This window comes from Meriones unguiculatus, chromosome 3 (assembly GCF_030254825.1).
Source record: "Meriones unguiculatus strain TT.TT164.6M chromosome 3, Bangor_MerUng_6.1, whole genome shotgun sequence".
NCBI lineage: Eukaryota > Metazoa > Chordata > Mammalia > Rodentia > Muridae > Meriones > Meriones unguiculatus.
Window position 1 is genome coordinate 27,631,688 of NC_083351.1, and position 17,065 is coordinate 27,648,752.

The 17,065-nt window shown below is 40.0% G+C and overlaps 1 protein-coding gene across 27 annotated transcripts in view; it reads left to right on the plus strand.

Annotated features, from left to right (window-relative positions):
- Positions 1–17,065, plus strand: part of Macf1 (microtubule actin crosslinking factor 1) — a 345,150-nt gene that overhangs the window by 187,898 nt on the left and 140,187 nt on the right. For all 27 annotated transcript variants that reach the window (XM_060379622.1, XM_060379623.1, XM_060379626.1 and 24 more), the window contains 12 exons: positions 809–913; positions 1,919–2,014; positions 3,050–3,175; positions 5,423–5,575; positions 7,888–8,042; positions 11,584–11,710; positions 12,492–12,675; positions 13,005–13,174; positions 13,448–13,626; positions 14,437–14,575; positions 15,407–15,600; positions 16,864–17,026. In XM_060379622.1, the coding sequence (XP_060235605.1) occupies positions 809–913; positions 1,919–2,014; positions 3,050–3,175; positions 5,423–5,575; positions 7,888–8,042; positions 11,584–11,710; positions 12,492–12,675; positions 13,005–13,174; positions 13,448–13,626; positions 14,437–14,575; positions 15,407–15,600; positions 16,864–17,026 (1,791 nt within the window). The remainder of the gene's footprint in view (positions 1–808; positions 914–1,918; positions 2,015–3,049; positions 3,176–5,422; positions 5,576–7,887; positions 8,043–11,583; positions 11,711–12,491; positions 12,676–13,004; positions 13,175–13,447; positions 13,627–14,436; positions 14,576–15,406; positions 15,601–16,863; positions 17,027–17,065) is intronic.

Here is a 17,065-nt window from a genome sequence, read left to right on the forward strand (position 1 = left end):
AGTGCTCTTAAGCGCCAAGCCATCTCTTCAGCGCTGCCTTCTATTCTTTATAATGAAGAAGTAGACAAGTAAGTAGGAGTATTTTTTGCTACTTTTAATATTTCCATATGCAGGGTTTTAAAGCATTTTATGCAAACAGAAAGCTCTTCTACTGGCACCCACTTTTGTTTGTTTAGTTCCATCTATCTCCAGTTATTTAAAAAAAAAAAACAAAAAAACCTGAGTGTCGCCTGATTAGAGAAGGACATAGGAATCCCCGGAAGAGAAAAGGAAAGTCTAGGTGTTCTGATGCTGTAAGCAGTGTGTGTGGAAACTCTAATGAGGCTGCTAGACATGTACAGAAAATGCTATCAAACAGGAGAAGAGATTAAATCTGATAGGAAGAGTTCATGGAAAAACCAGCATTTAAATTGGGTCTTGTATTAATAGAATTTTATATCAGAAGAGAACATTTTGAGCTGTGAGAATAGCCAAAGCATGCCAGTCCATGATCTCTCTACCAGTGTGGGGTGCTTGTATGGTGCTGGCTAACTGGCCACGTGAATCATGCCAGCTCTTTCCTCTGCTCCTGAGTTGGCCAGTCTACTCAGGGCTGACTTGGGGCTTACTGTGCTTTGTGAAGCCCTTCCCCTTAATTCCATTATTTTTGCCCTTTTCTGATATCCGTGGGCATTTGCAATGTATACACCCCGCTTTGACACCAATCCTGTTATAGGTTCCTGAAAGTCAGGCAGGGAGCACTGTGTTTTCTTTATTGCCTCTTCTTCCTTAATAGCATTTATTCCATAAAATTAAATTCAATTTGCAGGAATTGACAATGGAACTGGAAGGGAAGCAAGATGTATTTCGTTCTCTACAAGATACAGCAGAACTGTTGTCACTTGAGAACCACCCAGCTAAGCAAACAGTGGAGGTTTGTGATTTTTAAATGTGTGAAGGTCAAAGGTGTTTTAACAAAAATACTGAAGTCTGGAGCTTTGTTCTTCCATGGCCAGGAGAAAAAGTCTCATCATTTATTTCAGATCATGCCCCACCCCCATTTTTTTTTCTCCTGCAAGAAGGGTTTCTCTGTGTAGCCCTGGCTGTCTAGAACTCACTTTGTACTGTAGACTAGACTTGCCTCGAACTCAGAGATCCACCTTCCTGGTCCTCTTGAGTGTTGGATTCAAAGGTGTGAGCCACTACTCCTGGCGATCATCTACTTTTCTATCTCAGAAGCCTGCAGATGGTTTTCATAGTTTCAGGAGAATATTAAGAAGTGAATTTAAGAGACATTGACTCTTGACTTTTTGGGGGAAGTACTTGTGTCATATTTTTTTAAATAACTGTTCACATCCATCTTCTTTTTTTAAAAAATATTTTTATTTTATGTGTATGAATTTTTGCCTCCATGTATGTCTGTGTACCACAGACATGCCTGGAGGCCTGAAAGTGGTGTTGGATGCCCTGATTGCTGGGAGCCACTACATGGGTGCTGGAAATCAAACCCAGATCCTCTCCAAGAGCACCAGCCCTCGTAACCACTGAGCCTTCTCTGGTCCCACATCCCACTTCTTGTTGGTGTAGCACTGTTGCCCAGAGAAGAAGAGCAGTTGACGAGCCAGGAGGGATTTATTTATTTATGCTACTTTTTTTTTTTGGGGGGGGGGAGGGTGTTTGTTTGTTTCTGGCTTGGTCATTTAATTATACTTAAGTATAGAAGAAGCTTTTTCTGGGTTACCCCTTTTAACAAATTCATGTTGGACGAAGAACAAGCTTCTTTTTCCTGAGAGGCACTGCCTAGATGTCAGTCTGCTGTCTCCGTGTCTCTCCTTTGTCTTCTGTATCAGTCGCAAACATGTACTTGGAAAGAGCCTCACATATGCATTTTGAGCCTGTTAAACTCATTCCCTTCTGAACATGTGCTTGGTTGTTACAGGCATATAGTGCTGCTGTCCAGTCACAGTTACAGTGGATGAAGCAGCTGTGCTTATGCGTTGAACAACATGTGAAAGAGAATGCAGCTTACTTTCAGGTATGGTCATGGTGGTAGTAGTGTACATTTTTATGCCAGAAGTTAGGTTAAAAATACATCCATGTTGTAAAACTGGATGCTACACATCTGTAATTCTAGCACTCAGGAGGTAGAGTTAGGAAGATCAGAAATTTAAGGCCAAAAACAAAACAAAACAAAAAGTAACGGTCATATCAATTATCTTTTACTGTATAAGATAACTCTAAAACTTAGTTGTTTCAACTGTTAATGATTAGTGAGTTCTATTTATACTGGACTCAACTGAGTGATTTTTCTCTTCTATGTGTTCTCATCTTGCCTGTTTTCTGCATGACTGTAGTAGATAGCTCTTGTTAGAAAGGGGCTTGTTTGATCTCAAATGGCATTATTCACATGTCCAAAAGTTGGCTAGGGGACATTATGCAAAGAAAGCATGACGTTCTAGCATGCAGGAGTCCTCTTCATTTCATGAAAATGACTGTATCCAGGTGACAAGAGAGAACACTCCTCATGTACAGGCATTTTTTTTCTGTTTCTGCCATTTGTATGCAGAACTACTTGGTTATGCTCAAGTTCATGAGGAGGAGACATAGATTACCCTTTAAAGAGAAGATTCGTAAAATATTAAGATTCTCTCCTGCCCCCACCTGTCACAACATCAAAGAGTATACACTTCTCTTCAGGTGAGGGTAGAGGAGAAGAAGGTATTTTTTCTCTAAGTTGATCTCTGGCAATATAAGCACATCAGTGAGATAAACACCCTTTCACTTAGCTTCTGGGTTATTTCATGAGCTAGGCCTCAGACCAAATGTGGCCACTAAACAGAAATTAAGAAGGGTGAACTTGGCTAGCTTTCATAAAGGATCTAGTGAGTTTTAGTGGAAAGCATCACTTACATTTTACCGATGTGGCCTTTGTACTTTGTACTGGTTTGTGCTTCTGAGTCCAGGAGACTGTAATCAGATTTGTTCAGCTTGAGATAAGATTCCTTCTTTGTGAATCTCTTACTGTGCTGAGGCATTGAGCACAAGCCACCCTTTTCTTGTGTTCCCATAGTTCTTCAGTGATGCCCGAGACCTGGAGTCATTCCTGAAAAACCTCCAAGACTCCATCAAACGAAAATACACCTGTGACCACAACACCAGCCTATCCCGCCTTGAGGATCTGCTTCAGGACTCCATGGTGGGTGTTGCCTTGGTGGGGACTTTTGCTTCTGAGAAGCAGAGTAAACTGTGTCAGCTGCTGCAGCAATTCATATCCTTGAAAGCTCCAGGGCAGCGGGCCTTTCTTAGAATAAAGTGTGGCTCACTGTCTACAGAGTCTCGTCATCTCTTCTGTTTTCCTTCTTTGAAGAAGCTGCTGATGGGATTTCTTTGGGAAGCCACTGAAGTCAAGTCCTCAACTGTTCTCTGAGCCACTTAGTGCCCTTGCTTTCTTTGCATCGTCCCTGTTTTATTGCAGTCGGTGGAGCCAGGGCTGAAGTTGAAGGGGACTAAGTGACATCAGATTTATTTTTACTCTTTTGAGATACTGTAAGAGAAATCTGAGCCAGATTTTTCCTCCTTGGCTGTTTTCTTTTGGTAATGAAAAGATATTAGAAAGTTGATTTTAGTTACTAAGGCCAACATTAACATCTTAGAGATAATAAATACAATGTTCAGTTTTTTAATGTAATATTAACTTTTAAAAATCGTTCTTTATCAAGTTTTAATTAAATCAACTTTAGATTAATTTTCTCCAGTGACTTAGCCCTTCAAGAGTTGCAGCTGTGAAATCAGTGGCAGAACTGCCTGTGTTTATTGAGTGCAGCATACAGAACTGGCAAGACAGGGCTGAGCTACATCTCAGGATGTTTTCAGCAGGGGAATTACTCTTCCTGGGTGAGGAGCTAGAAGACGGCACATCTCAGGGGATCATTCCAAATATCAGAATAACCCAAAGCATTTTTGTTTTGCTTCACTTTAGTTTTGTTTGTTTATCAGTTTATTTATTTTGTGGGTGAAAGGAGGATATTTTTGTGGCGTTGACGTTCAAACCTAGAGTCTTATGCATGATACACACGCACTGAACCTCTGTTAGCATTGGTCTAATTTCTTTTTCATTTCTCTCGCTCTCTTTTTTCCTTCCTTTTTTATGATTTCAGATACAGTGAACCTATGAGTAGGTTTACATTCAGTGCTTCCCTTGGGCAAATGGAATGTTAACTTGGAATAAAGGATAAAACCTGACTTTACAGTTTACTTTCTTTAAAATGTCACTCTTGGAGGTACTACAAGTGTGAAGGAGGAATGTCATCCTTGGCTCTGATCTCCTCCCTCCCACAGAGTACCTTCCTCTGCAATTGTCATATCTTCTCTTCTCGAGGAGGGTGGTCGCTGTTATGTTCCCTCTTCTCCAGGTCAGGGACATCGGGTTGGCGGCGTCATCGGGCCATGGAGTCACACCTGGGTCTGCTCTTCAGCTTGTTCACCAGGTTCCAGAGCACCTGTCCTGGCCTCTGGTTCTTTTCAGAGCTTTTACCACGATGAACACTTGGTCTCTGGAGCTAGAGATATTTGGCTTGTGGGTTAGACATCTTTATTGCAAGGAAACTGGAGTGGGTAGACAAGCTCTCAAGTATGGAAGAGTGGCTGTCTCCCTGATGTATTCCATTCCTCTTTCTTAACTAATAAGTTAAAGTTGTATTTCTTCCAATCATGCTCCCGGGGACAGGCACAGGTAGTTTGTTTAAGAATTTCTTTTCCTTTCCCTGCATATTCTTAATTCTTTAATGGTATTTCCTAACCTTATTAACTCTTTACTCTTATTGCATCCCTGTCCATCCTAAGAAAGCCCTCTTTCTGGGGACTTTCATGCCTCACCATGGGTTGGAACATCCTGGCCAGTAGATAAAGGTTATCATTTACTCTCCAATGGAATTGGTAGTATACTGCTACCAATTTTGTTGAAAGTTCATTAGCTTTTAAGGTAATTGAGTTACAGAGATTTTAGAATTTTGACTTTGCATGATACTTCATTCAAACCAGTCAAACTTGTATGAATACAGCACGTTGAGATAAATCCTAAACCATTTGACATGATACTTTCACCAACGGCATTTGTTCTGAGCTATATTTGAGGGAATCATTAGTTATATAGCTGTATGTGGCAGCTAGACATTTGTTTTATTTGTTTATTTCTTGCATGTGGCTTTATTGGTCATTGCTTAGAGTACAAGGGAAAAGCTGCAAAAGCCTTTGAAAGAAGACAGACATTCTCTCCTTTTTTTCTGTATTCTTATCTATATCATTAGCTAAGACAGCTCCACTAAGTACCCCTACCTAACTGAGAAATAATATTCTCTTAGGGAGTGGAGCACTGCATTTTCATTATTGGCTTAGTGACTCAGAATACCATCATTAATGTCTTTTTGTTTTTCTTATTTTATAGGATGAAAAGGAGCAACTTATACAGTCCAAGAGTTCTGTTGCCAGTCTTGTTGGGAGATCAAAAACCATTGTTCAGCTAAAGCCACGCAATCCAGACCATGTGCTAAAGAGTACAATATCTGTGAAGGCCATCTGTGACTACCGGCAGATTGAGGTGAGAGTGGAGCAGGGGCCTGGGCTCCAGAGAGAAAGAGATGAAAGGGAAGCCTTCAGTTAGTGTTACACTAATAGGAAGAAGAAAAAGAAAACAAGCCTGTAAACCCTGTACTTATGAAGGCAGGTGGATATAGAGTTTAAAGCCAGATGAACCTGTTTGAGACCCTGTGTTTAGGAGTGAGAGAGAGAGAGGGAAAGGGAGAAAGAGAAAGGAAGAGGGAGAGAGGAAATAAAAGAAAAAAGTATCCCATTTAGGAGGATTGTAAAATGAGAATTTAAGGACAGGAGAGATGACTCAGTGGTTAAGAGCACTGTCTGTTCTTCCAAAGGACTTGGTTCAATTCCTAGCACCCATATGGCAGCTCACAACTGTCTATAACTCCAGTTCAAAGGGATCTGACACCTTCATACTAATGCACTTGAAATAAAATCAAATAAATTATTAAAAAATGAGAATTTAAGTATTTACATAATATCTTTTATCATTAAAAAACAAAACGAAGACCCTCCAGACTCTAACCTTGACCTGCTCCTTGCCTTAAGCATCATCATCCATCCCTTACCTAAGTGTTGATGGAGCAGGTCTTTTGTTACACTTTGGAGATACATTTATTTTCCTTGTCCTAGTTGTTCCTACAGCTAGTAGGGTCTGCAAAACAGTGCAGACCTGTAAACCTTCTGTCACAGCTGCTGTTATTATACCTAAATTAGACCCCCTGTTTCTTTTATTTGGATTGTTATATTAACCTTCTCATTTAGTTCATTCTTTATCTTTTCTCCAGCATGATCTTATGGAAACTACACTCCTGCTTAAGGCCTACAACAACTCACATTGCTCTTGGGGAAAGCCCTTAACTTAATGTGGCTTTAAGTTTCTAAATATTATCTTTACTTCCGGCTAAGGCCGGGTCATCCTTCATCCCACTTCCTGGTATTGCATTTGCCACACAATGCTATGATACTAGGCCTCCCTGCCCCAAGTGTGTTGAATGTAGCCCATGTTTGTTTGCTTATCAGTGTGCCTCCTTTAAACGCTGTGTTGTAGCTGATATAGCACATAGCAGGCACTGAGTAAGAACTTATTGTACAAGAGCATGAGTGAAATGAGTATGATAATATACACCTATAATCCCAGCACTTGGGAGGCTGAGGCAGAGGATTACTCCAAGGTCAGGACTGCTTAGACTACATAGAATAAAAACTAAAAGAGCTAATTAAAAGAGTTGTCTCAACGTTTCTGTTCTTAAAACAGATCAAATTATTTTTTGTCTCTTGAGAATGAATTGATGATTCAAAATGATCAATTATTTTCATGAGCCTGGTGGGAGAGCATGGAGGGAGGGGATGTGTCACAGAAGCAGAAATGTGATCCAGATCCCAGCAGTTCTTACTCTATAGATGTTGGTGCAGAGATTGTTCTTGATGGTCTTAAAGTCTCCTTGTAACTCACATGCAACAGGATCTTGATAAATACCCCTTTCCTTAACTAATTTGATGTGACGTGGATTTATAAATTTCAGGGGCTCTCACTAAGTGGCAGTAAGTCAGTCCTCCCTCCTTCTCTCTCCCTTCCTTTTCTTTTTTCTTTTCTTTTCTTTTTTTCTTAAAGAACAAAACAGACTTATTGAGTATACTTACAAGGGACAGTGGACCAAAACACTGGCTTGATAACACAACATTTCTCTTTTTTGCATGTGTATGCTTGCATGTATGTGTGATTCCATAACGGGATATGTGCACAAGGGTGCTTGTGCGTGTAGAGGACAGAGGTTCTTCTGTCATGCTCCACTTCATCTACTGAAGTGGGGATTCTCAATAATTGGAGCTTACTGATTGCCCAGAGATCTCCTCTACTGCCTCCCATCCACGAGGTTAGAGGTGGCCTGCCTTGTCCACCTGGCTTTCAGGTGATACTGTCTGAACTCTTGTTCTCATACTTGTACAGCAAATGCTTTATGGCCTGAACCTGAGGAAAGCATTTATTTTGTTTATAGGTGTATACTTTTATAAATGGTAGGGGACACAGGAGTGCCATGGTGCACATGTGCTCCAGTGTGTGTGTAAGTCAGAAGGCAACTTTTGGGAGTTTGTTTTTTACTTTCTACCATGTGGGTTTCAGGTCATCAGGCCTGGCAGCAAGGACCTTTACCACTAAGTGATCTTATGGCCCTACATTTGTTTTTCTTAAGGAGACTTTTTTATTTTTTCTTTTTCTCTTTAAGCTATGTCATAGCCTTGGGATCAGGCATCAGGTAAATAGTTGATTGTTGGTTTCTCTGTTAGCAATAATTTGTGACTTTGTCTTTTCAGATCACTATCTGTAAAAATGATGAATGTGTGCTAGAAGATAATTCTCAGCGGACCAAATGGAAGGTGATCAGCCCTACAGGGAATGAGGCAATGGTGCCATCTGTCTGCTTCCTCATTCCCCCTCCCAATAAGGAGGCCATTGAAATGGCCAGCAGGTAACTGTGGCAAGTGTGCTACTCAGGACAGACCTCCCATTAAGGGTATCATATGTCCCACTGCCAGCCAGGTAGATCTTTAATAAATCAATTTTTCAGGTGAAATAATTGAATAAAAATTCTTTCAAAAAGAAGTCTAGATTACCAATAGGTTTTTTTAAGAAACTTTTTTTTTTTTTAGATTTATTATTGTTTATACAACATTCTGCATTTATACTAGATCTCATTATAGATGGTTGTGAGCCACCATGTGGTTGCTGGGAATTGAACTCAGGACCTTTGGAAGAACAGTGAGTGTTCTTAACCTCTGAGCCATCTCTCTAGCCGTTAAGAAACTTTTTAATATAATTATTTATTTTTATTTTACATACATTTGTGTTTTGACTGCATGTGTGTCTGTGTGAGGGTGCTGGATCCCCTGGAAAAGGAATTATGGATAGTTGTGAGCTGCCATGTTGGTGCTAAGAATTGAACTTGGGTCCTCAGCAAGAGCATTCAGTACTCTTAACTGCTGAACCATCTCTCCAGCCTGATTACCAACAGTTTAATTAGTGGAATGGCTTTTGTATTGGCAGCCAATTTAATTTATGTTGATATATGCACATATTTTTAGAAACTTGACTTTTACTACTGCGTTAGTCAGGGTTCTCTAGAAGAATAGAACTTATAGAATGAATTTATATACACATGCACACACACACATGTATAAAGGGGATGGATTTATTAGAATGGCCTACCAGCTATAGTCCACCTAATTCAACAACGGCTGCTTGTGCATGGAAGGAGGTCTGAGGATCCGCTAGTTCAGTCTACAAGGCTCGATGTCTCAGCTGGTTTTCATATATGCTGGAGTCCTGAAGAAGTAGGCTTAATACCAGCGAAGGACTGGACTTGCGAGAGAGAGAGAGAGAGAGAGAGAGAGAGAGAGAGAGAGCTTTCTTTTTCCATGTCCTTTATATAGGCTGCCAGCAGAGGGTGTAGCCCTGATTAAAGGTGGATCTCCCCACCTCAAAAGATATGGATAAAAGGTTTATCTTTCTACCTCAAAGATCAGGATTAGAAGTGGGTCTTCACAATTCAAATAATTTAACTAAGAAAAAGTCTCACAGGGGTGCAGTCTTTTGGATTTTAGTTAATTCCAGTTGTAGTAGTCAAGTTGACAACCAAGAACAACCATCACAACTACAAAGCTTATAAAACCTAACAAGTGCGGTGGGTAGTGCCTCTAGTACCAGCTGCTTGAGAGGATGAGGTAGAAGGATGACTTGAGACCCAGATTTGGAGCCAATCTGGACAATGTGCTGGGAGCCTATCTCTTTATAAAAAATAAGAAAGCATTCATTTGGTTCATTTTATCATCCTTTTTATTTTTTTGGCTTTTTTTTTTTTTTTCTTCCCTCAGACAGGGTTTCTCTGTGTAGCCTTGGCTGTCCTGGGCTCACTTTGTTGACCAGGCTGGCCTTGAACTCACAGTGATCCCCATGCCTCTGCCTTCCTGTGTGCTGGGATTAAAGACGTGCACCACCATGGCCAGCTTCATTTTATCATCCTTATGCACTACTGTCCTACTCGCTACCTGTTACTCTGTCTCCTTTATTCATCTTTATTTTTCTTCAGCATGCTATACCACCTAGATTGTACACCTATCTCTTTCCCTTTAGAGTTTAGATTGTTTTTTTATTTTGTTTACTTTTGCATATTCAGTATCTAGACCCATTCTTAGTACCTATAATGGGTCTCGAAAAATGGTTGTTGAATTATAAAAATGAAGGAGTAGGTGGGCAGACAGGTGAGTAGTAATTGTTTCCTTAGAATTACAATTGGGTTTGCTTATTTTTCTATCCACATATTAGAGACATATCTCCGAATACTCCTTATTATTTTTTTTAAGGTGCTTCAATATTGCCAAATACTGCAGATAACTTTCACCTTTTTCTTCTCTTGGAAGCCTTTCTTGGCCTATTCTGCCCTACTCTCCCCATCTGAATCTGTTCTGCAGGCCTGATTCTAGATTAAATTTAACACTCATTTTATCTTCATCTAATGGTTCCCTTTATGTTTCCTCAGAGTTATAACTACTGATTCCTATTTCCAAATCTTTTTATTGACTTACTCCTTGGTTTGGTAGAGCATGCTCTCTGTAAACTTATTGACAAATATTGCATCTTTGTTTTTCTTTTATAAAAGTATATAGCAGCAAAAATTTACCATTGTAATGTAATAAGTGTACAAAATTGTTATATTTTCCCATCTTTTTGATCCTTCTCTAAGAGTAGAATCTTTTGTCCTCTAATAAAACTACCAACATAATGATGTAGAATAGTTACAAACTTCTGACATTTGGATACTATCTTTTTTGGATGCTATCTTTTAGACTCTTCTTGCGATCTTCCATCTTTGGATGAGTCTCTTTCCATTTAGTGAACATGAATAAAACCTGAGGACGCTTTCAGATCTCATCAAAAATTTTTTGAGCTATTGCTTTTTTTAAAAAAATTAACATGTATAATATAAAGTAAGATGCTTCATTATGGCATTTCAGTGCTCGCATATAGTATACTTGATGATCTAAGACCCTTCTTACCCTCTTACCTTTTCATGTCCAGTAATCCAGTTTCATGTTATCATCTCACATCCTCCCCTTCCTCAGTTTCCACATATAAAAGAATACACATGTAATACCAGTTTCTGTGGAGCTCTGTTGTTTCATCTAACATGCTACTCTTCACTTCTGTCTATATTGTCCTCTGCATTTTGAGTAGGTGGGTAGTTGATTGGTTTTGCTCTCAAAAATCCCCATTTATCACATATTGGAGTCCTCAGGCTAATTCTCTAATATTTTGTTTTCTATTTTTTTTTTTCTGTTTTTATTCTTCTTTTGAGATTACTACTCAAATAAACTTCCTATGGCATTTCTGGGATAAAGGAAAAATAAGCTAATGTTATTGTTTTTTTTTTTAATATAATTGAGATCCTGATGCCTAGTTTTCTGTTCTGTATTTTATATTTCACATTTTCTTCTCACTTTGAAGACATTAGAGATAACCTAGTGGTTTGAGCATGTGTGTGTTTATCTGTAGGCCATCTAGGATTCAGACTGAAGCAGGCATGGGATGTGTAGGAAAACAACATGCTTCTCAAGCCCCACATGCTGTAGTTTTCTTGTTTCCCAAGTGACCTTAAGTTGCTATTTTTTTTAAACATGTTTTGACTATTTAGAGCACAGTGAAGCACTTTTAAGAAGTATTGATACACTTTTTCAACAGTTCTAAAGGGGATATCTTACTGATACTCTTTTGCATTCATGCTTTTTCTGCCATTTCTTCTTTCTGGCTTCTTGTAATGTCTTTACATTCAGGTAACACTTATGGTACTGGAAGTGTGTTCTAACATAATACCATAGACAATCCAAATTGAATATCTTAATAAATTTCAAATTTTTCTGTATTGTCAGAACTAGCTGCCTTTTCCCTTTTAGCACATGATTCTACTCTGTAGTCACATCTCTAACATGTAGCTCTGTAATTTCTGTTGTTGCTAGGGTGGAGCAGTCTTACCAGAAGGTTATGGCCCTTTGGCACCAGCTACATGTTAACACCAAAAGCCTTATCTCCTGGAACTACCTTCGAAAGGACCTTGACCTCATACAGACCTGGAACTTAGAAAAGGTAATTGGAAAGCTACTACCTGTGGCTGATACCCAGTGGTAAGCTTTGTCAGAAGGAGCCCTTTCTTCTTGTCCACCAGACTAATGAAGTAAAGTCGAGTCTGGGATGTTATTTCAGGATTATGTACTGGAGAGCCTTAGTAACTAGCAGTTTGAGAAGTAAAGAAATGCTGGTGAAAATAGAAGAGCACAGTCTTCTTACTATGTGGAAAAAGCAGTGCCCCTTTGTAAGAGTAGGCAGGGTAAAGAGTGGAGGAACACTAGTATACTATTCATTAACTTACATCCAGGCTGGCACACCTGTATGATCCTAGCCCCTGGAGTTGAGATAGGAGGATTATGAGTTCAAGGTCAACGTAGAGTACATAATAAGACTGTGAATGTGGGGAGGACAAAGAACATTGTCCAGTGCAGCCGGAGGGATATTCTGGGGTAGGATTGCTACTATTGTCATTTAGATCAGAGTGCTGATTATATAGACAAATTTGCTTAGTGAAAATCACATGTTTACAATAATTATACTTTGTTTATTTGAGACAAGGTTTCACTTTCTAATCCTGGCTGGCCTGGAACTTACTGTGTAGACCAGGCTGACTTTGAAAACACAGACATCTGCCTCCTTTTGTCTGCCCAGTACTGGGATTAAAGTCGTGTGCCATTATGCCCAGCTGATTTGTGTACTTTTTTATTTGTGTACATAAAGTCAACAGAATCAGTAAGGAAGGTAGAAGAGAGAAAGTGGTAGTTTTATATTCTATTGCAATTTATTGTGTTCTCTTTAGCTTCGTTCCTTAGCACCAGGAGAGTGCCACCAGGTTATGAAGAACCTCCAAGCCCACTATGAAGACTTTCTCCAGGACAGCCATGACTCTGCCCTCTTCTCAGTGGCTGATCGCTTGCGAATGGAAGAAGAGGTGGATGCTTGTAAAGCCCACTTCCAGCACCTAATGAAGTCGATGGAGAACGGTGTGTGCATAAGGCAGAGGGAGGAAGCGTGGTAGGAGGAGAGCTCTGAGAGTGCTGACAGACTTCCCATACAGAAAATCTTTCAAAGATGAATTCTCAAAATCATGCTGTGGAAGCTCATACTCTTTGGTTGTTAATGATAATCAGCCCGTCACATTTCTTTGGAACCTTAATGCCAGTGTGTAATGCTCAGGCAAGAGATTTCCAAAGTAAGACCTTGCTTTCATCAGTGAGATTTCTGATCTGCTGGAGCGAGTGGTGTCCTTTGTCTTAGCTAGGTTCTGTTGTCATCAGGTAGAGCTTAGTGATCTGTGCTTGTGTGTTCACAGAGGACAAAGAAGAGACCGTGGCCAAGGTGTACATCTCAGAGCTGAAGAACATCCAGCTACGCCTGGAGGAGTGTGAACAGAGACTGCTCAAACAGATTCAGTCTCCAACCAGCTCTAAGACTGATAGAGATGCCAGACAGGACATTGCATTAAGGATTGCAGCGCAGGAGGTGAGCTGCAGGGGGAGAGTAAATCCTCTTAGAAGGAAGGTAGGAAGCAGGTGCATGGCTTCTAAGAAGAGAGACAACAGGCTTAAGATAGTCCTCAGGACTTCACCCATCCCTGCAGCCTATATAAGTGCCATTTACTGTGGAAAAGTGGGATTTAAGCTTCAAATATATTATTGAATTGATTCATTTACAATATTTCCTATTGGAAATAAGGACTGTTTTCTAACATTGTTCATTCTGTCTTCATCTTTGTTGTGCATTTTGTTCCTGAAGCACACACAGGAGGAGCTGCAGCATCTGAGAGCTGACCTGGATGCTATTTCTGTGAAATGCAACATCTTTCTTCAGCAGTCTCCATCAGGCTCAAGTGCCACAACTCTGCGCTCAGAGCTGAACCTAATGGTGCAGAAGATGGACCACATCTATGGGCTCTCTACTGTCTATCTGAATAAGTGAGTACACTATCTGTGGCCTGTCTGTCTGTGTGGAAGTGAGTACCGTGTCTGCTGTCTGTCTACTGTCAATCTGAGTGAGCTGAAGTCTTAGGTCCAAAGGCCAGTTATTTTCTATTGAGATCATTCCATGAATGATCCAGAAAGAATGTAGATCTTGAAGAATAGGTATCTATGCTGAGAAATTTTGGCATTAGTTCCTAAGTAACATGGAATAGATTTATTTGGACTGCAATAACAAATATCAGTGGTATGGGTGATGAATAAATTTGCATTGTTAGGTCTGTTTCTTACCTCATTTCTATTTGATTGGATACCTCTAGAAGTAATAAAAGAGAGTACAGAAAATGGAAAGAGACAAAGATTAAAACTATACAACACATTAGTTTTTGAAGTTCTTTCCCCACTCATCCTTTTCCACCTATAACTTTAATGAATGACAGATCTGAGATCCTTTGGTATCAAGTGGAATTTGGCCTCATGCCTTCCTGCCATGTCAGGCACTTAGAATTTCACTCTGAACTAGCTTAAGCTGATACTGTGTATCGGCTTTCTCATTTTTACAAAAGCCTGTCACCATTTGATGTGGTAAAATTAGTCTGGGAAATTGTATTTTGTGAGCTTAGGTAACCAACATATAAAACTCAAGTGCTGAGCAGGCCAGCACTTGGTAGGCAGAGGCAGGTGGATCTCTGAGGTCAAAGCCTGGTCTACTGAGTGAGCTCCAGAATATCTAGGGGTACACAGAGAAATCCAGGGTGGGAGGGAAAAATTAAAGTGCTAATGAAGGAGTTGATTTTATCCCCACAGGTTAAAGACAATTGACGTGATAGTACGTAGCTTACAGGATGCTGAACTTCTGGTCAAAGGTTATGAGATCAAGCTGAGTCAAGAAGAAGCAGTGCCAGCCGACCTCTCAGCTCTGGAGTCCCATCGGGCCACACTGCAGGTTGCTTGCTCTAGTTTCTTAAGAGCTTGATTCACCACTGCTTTGGGTTAACAGAGGATTCAGGGTGGGATGACTGGATGCTGACTCATGTTTACACTTGAATTAGAGTGTTGTTTTAATAATATAGTCAAAGGAGAAGAGAAAAAGCTGAAAGGGAAGAGAAAAAAAAAAGCCTTTTCTCCTGTTGAATTATATATATACCTAAATATACCCAATGATTACATCAAAGAAACTTTGTAAGGCACTTTGCTGTGACTTTATTGAACTCTTACAAGCTGCTGTGAGAAGTGAATAGGGAAGGGATTCTGGTCTCTTGACAGATGAGAAAAACAAGAACTAAACAAGTTATGATAACTTTGCTTGGTTTTATAGTTTACATGCTGTAAAGTCAGGTTTCAAACATGAAAAAGTATCTGCACATTTTCTCGTACAGTATTTCCATATAGTATTCCCATTTTCCTGTATGTTACTCTTGCCCCACCTTCCCAGCATGCACCAGGAAAACAGAGGCTATCCTCAGCAGAGACATTTTTTAGGCCTGGTTTATCTCCACTGTAGATGTTGTCCTTTTGTTTGCCTTAGCCTGAGTCTTTTTTAAATTTAATTAATTTATTTTATATATATGAATGTTCTAGCTGCATGTACACTAAAGAGGACATCAGATCTCATTATAGATGGCTGTGAGCCTCCATGTGGTTGCTGGGAATTGAACTCAGGATCTCTAGAAGAGCAACCAATGCTCTTAACCGCTGAGCCATCTCTCCAGCTCTACCTGAGTCTTTTTTTTTTTTAACAAAGAAAATGCTTAACTTGTTTCTTATGTTTTTCTAGCACTGGCTTAGCGATGTAAAAGACAAGAATTCAGTGTTCTCAGTCCTGGATGAGGAAATCACTAAGGCCAAGGAAGTAGCAGAAGAGCTACGTCGCCCAACATCAGAGCAAAACTTGGATTTGGAGCGTTATCAGGAGAAAGGTTCTCAGCTACAGGAGCGGTGGCACCGTGTCATTACACAGCTGGAGACCCGGTGAGGGGGTGCCCTACCTTTCTTCCACTTAGGTTCAGGGACTAAAGATTAAACAAAAATAGCTATCAACTATTTTAGCATTCATATTTAAAAGTAGGAATTGATACAGAGGTGACGAATTTTAAACAGAATGAATTCTGAACATGATAAGCCCCAGAAAGCTGGAGCCATCAGCTGTAAGGCAGACCTATGGCCTAACATATGTACTCCACCACTAGACTACAACCGTAGCCCAAACGTGTTTTGGAGCTTTTTGGAGGGAAATACAGCTTTAGGAGGGACACACATGAAGCAGAAGGGAGGGAAGGGATCACTTAGCCAACTAGATCATTTAAGTCAACCCTGACAGTTAGTTGGGTGAGAATTATCTCAGCGAGGTCATCCTCATATCCCCAAGCTTGCTTTCAGATGGCAGGAATACTGTTAGCAATGCCACTCCTAATCTAGTTACATCATTTATGACAGTTCCCAACCAATATTTGGGATTAAATCCAGGTTCTTGCCTATGCTAGGCAAGCTTTCTGTCACTTAGCCCATCTCTAGTGTCACATGTTTTGTTTTGTTGTTTTTGTTTTTTTAAATATAGCCTTGAATGGTTATATGGTGACCCTTTCTTGAGGGGAGAACCAAGGTTTTGGTTCGTGTTTTATTAGGTTTGAATCTATTTGATTCATTTTCCGAGTGAGGCTTTATAGAACTTACCACTTCTATCATAATTGCTGATTTAGTGGGTTCAACTTACTTCTGTCATTTGAGGTCCTACTTCAGATGTAAGATATGACTAATAAGGACAGAAAACTGGCCTTTCTGAGGCTAAGAATGGTAGGAAAATATACAGAGACAGGAGTTTAATTAACTCATATAAGTCTGTATTGTCCCTAAAGCTAATGAGACTGACAGACATCTAAAGGTATTAACTTATGTCTTTCCTCACTTTCTGCTACAAGAAATTACAGTGATTTATAAATCTTAGTCCTGGTACTCTGGCAGATACTCTAAAATAAAGATATAAATGAAAAATTTGACAGGAATTGTCATGAGATGCTTGACTCCAGACAGTTTTTCAGAGCTCATAGGACACAACTAGTTTCTATTCACTTTTAGGGCCCTGGGTACATCATAGATAACACTCAGCCTTACATCACTTATTTCCATAAGTAAAGTTGTGTCCTTAGTGGTTGAGCCCAGCTGAAAGTCTGAGCAACTGTGCTCTATTTATATTAACATTAGTATGTATGACAGTGCTTCCCTTTGTTCCTTTAGCCAATCTGAGGTAGAAAGTATCCAGGAAGTTCTGAGAGATTACAGAGCCTGCCACGGAACTCTCATCAAGTGGATTGAGGAAACCACTGCCCAGCAGGAAATGATGAAGCCAGGCCAGGCAGAGGATAGCCGAGTGCTGTCAGAGCAGCTCAGTCAGCAGACGGTGAGTGTGGGTGCAAGACAAGGGGGAAAATAAGTTAGC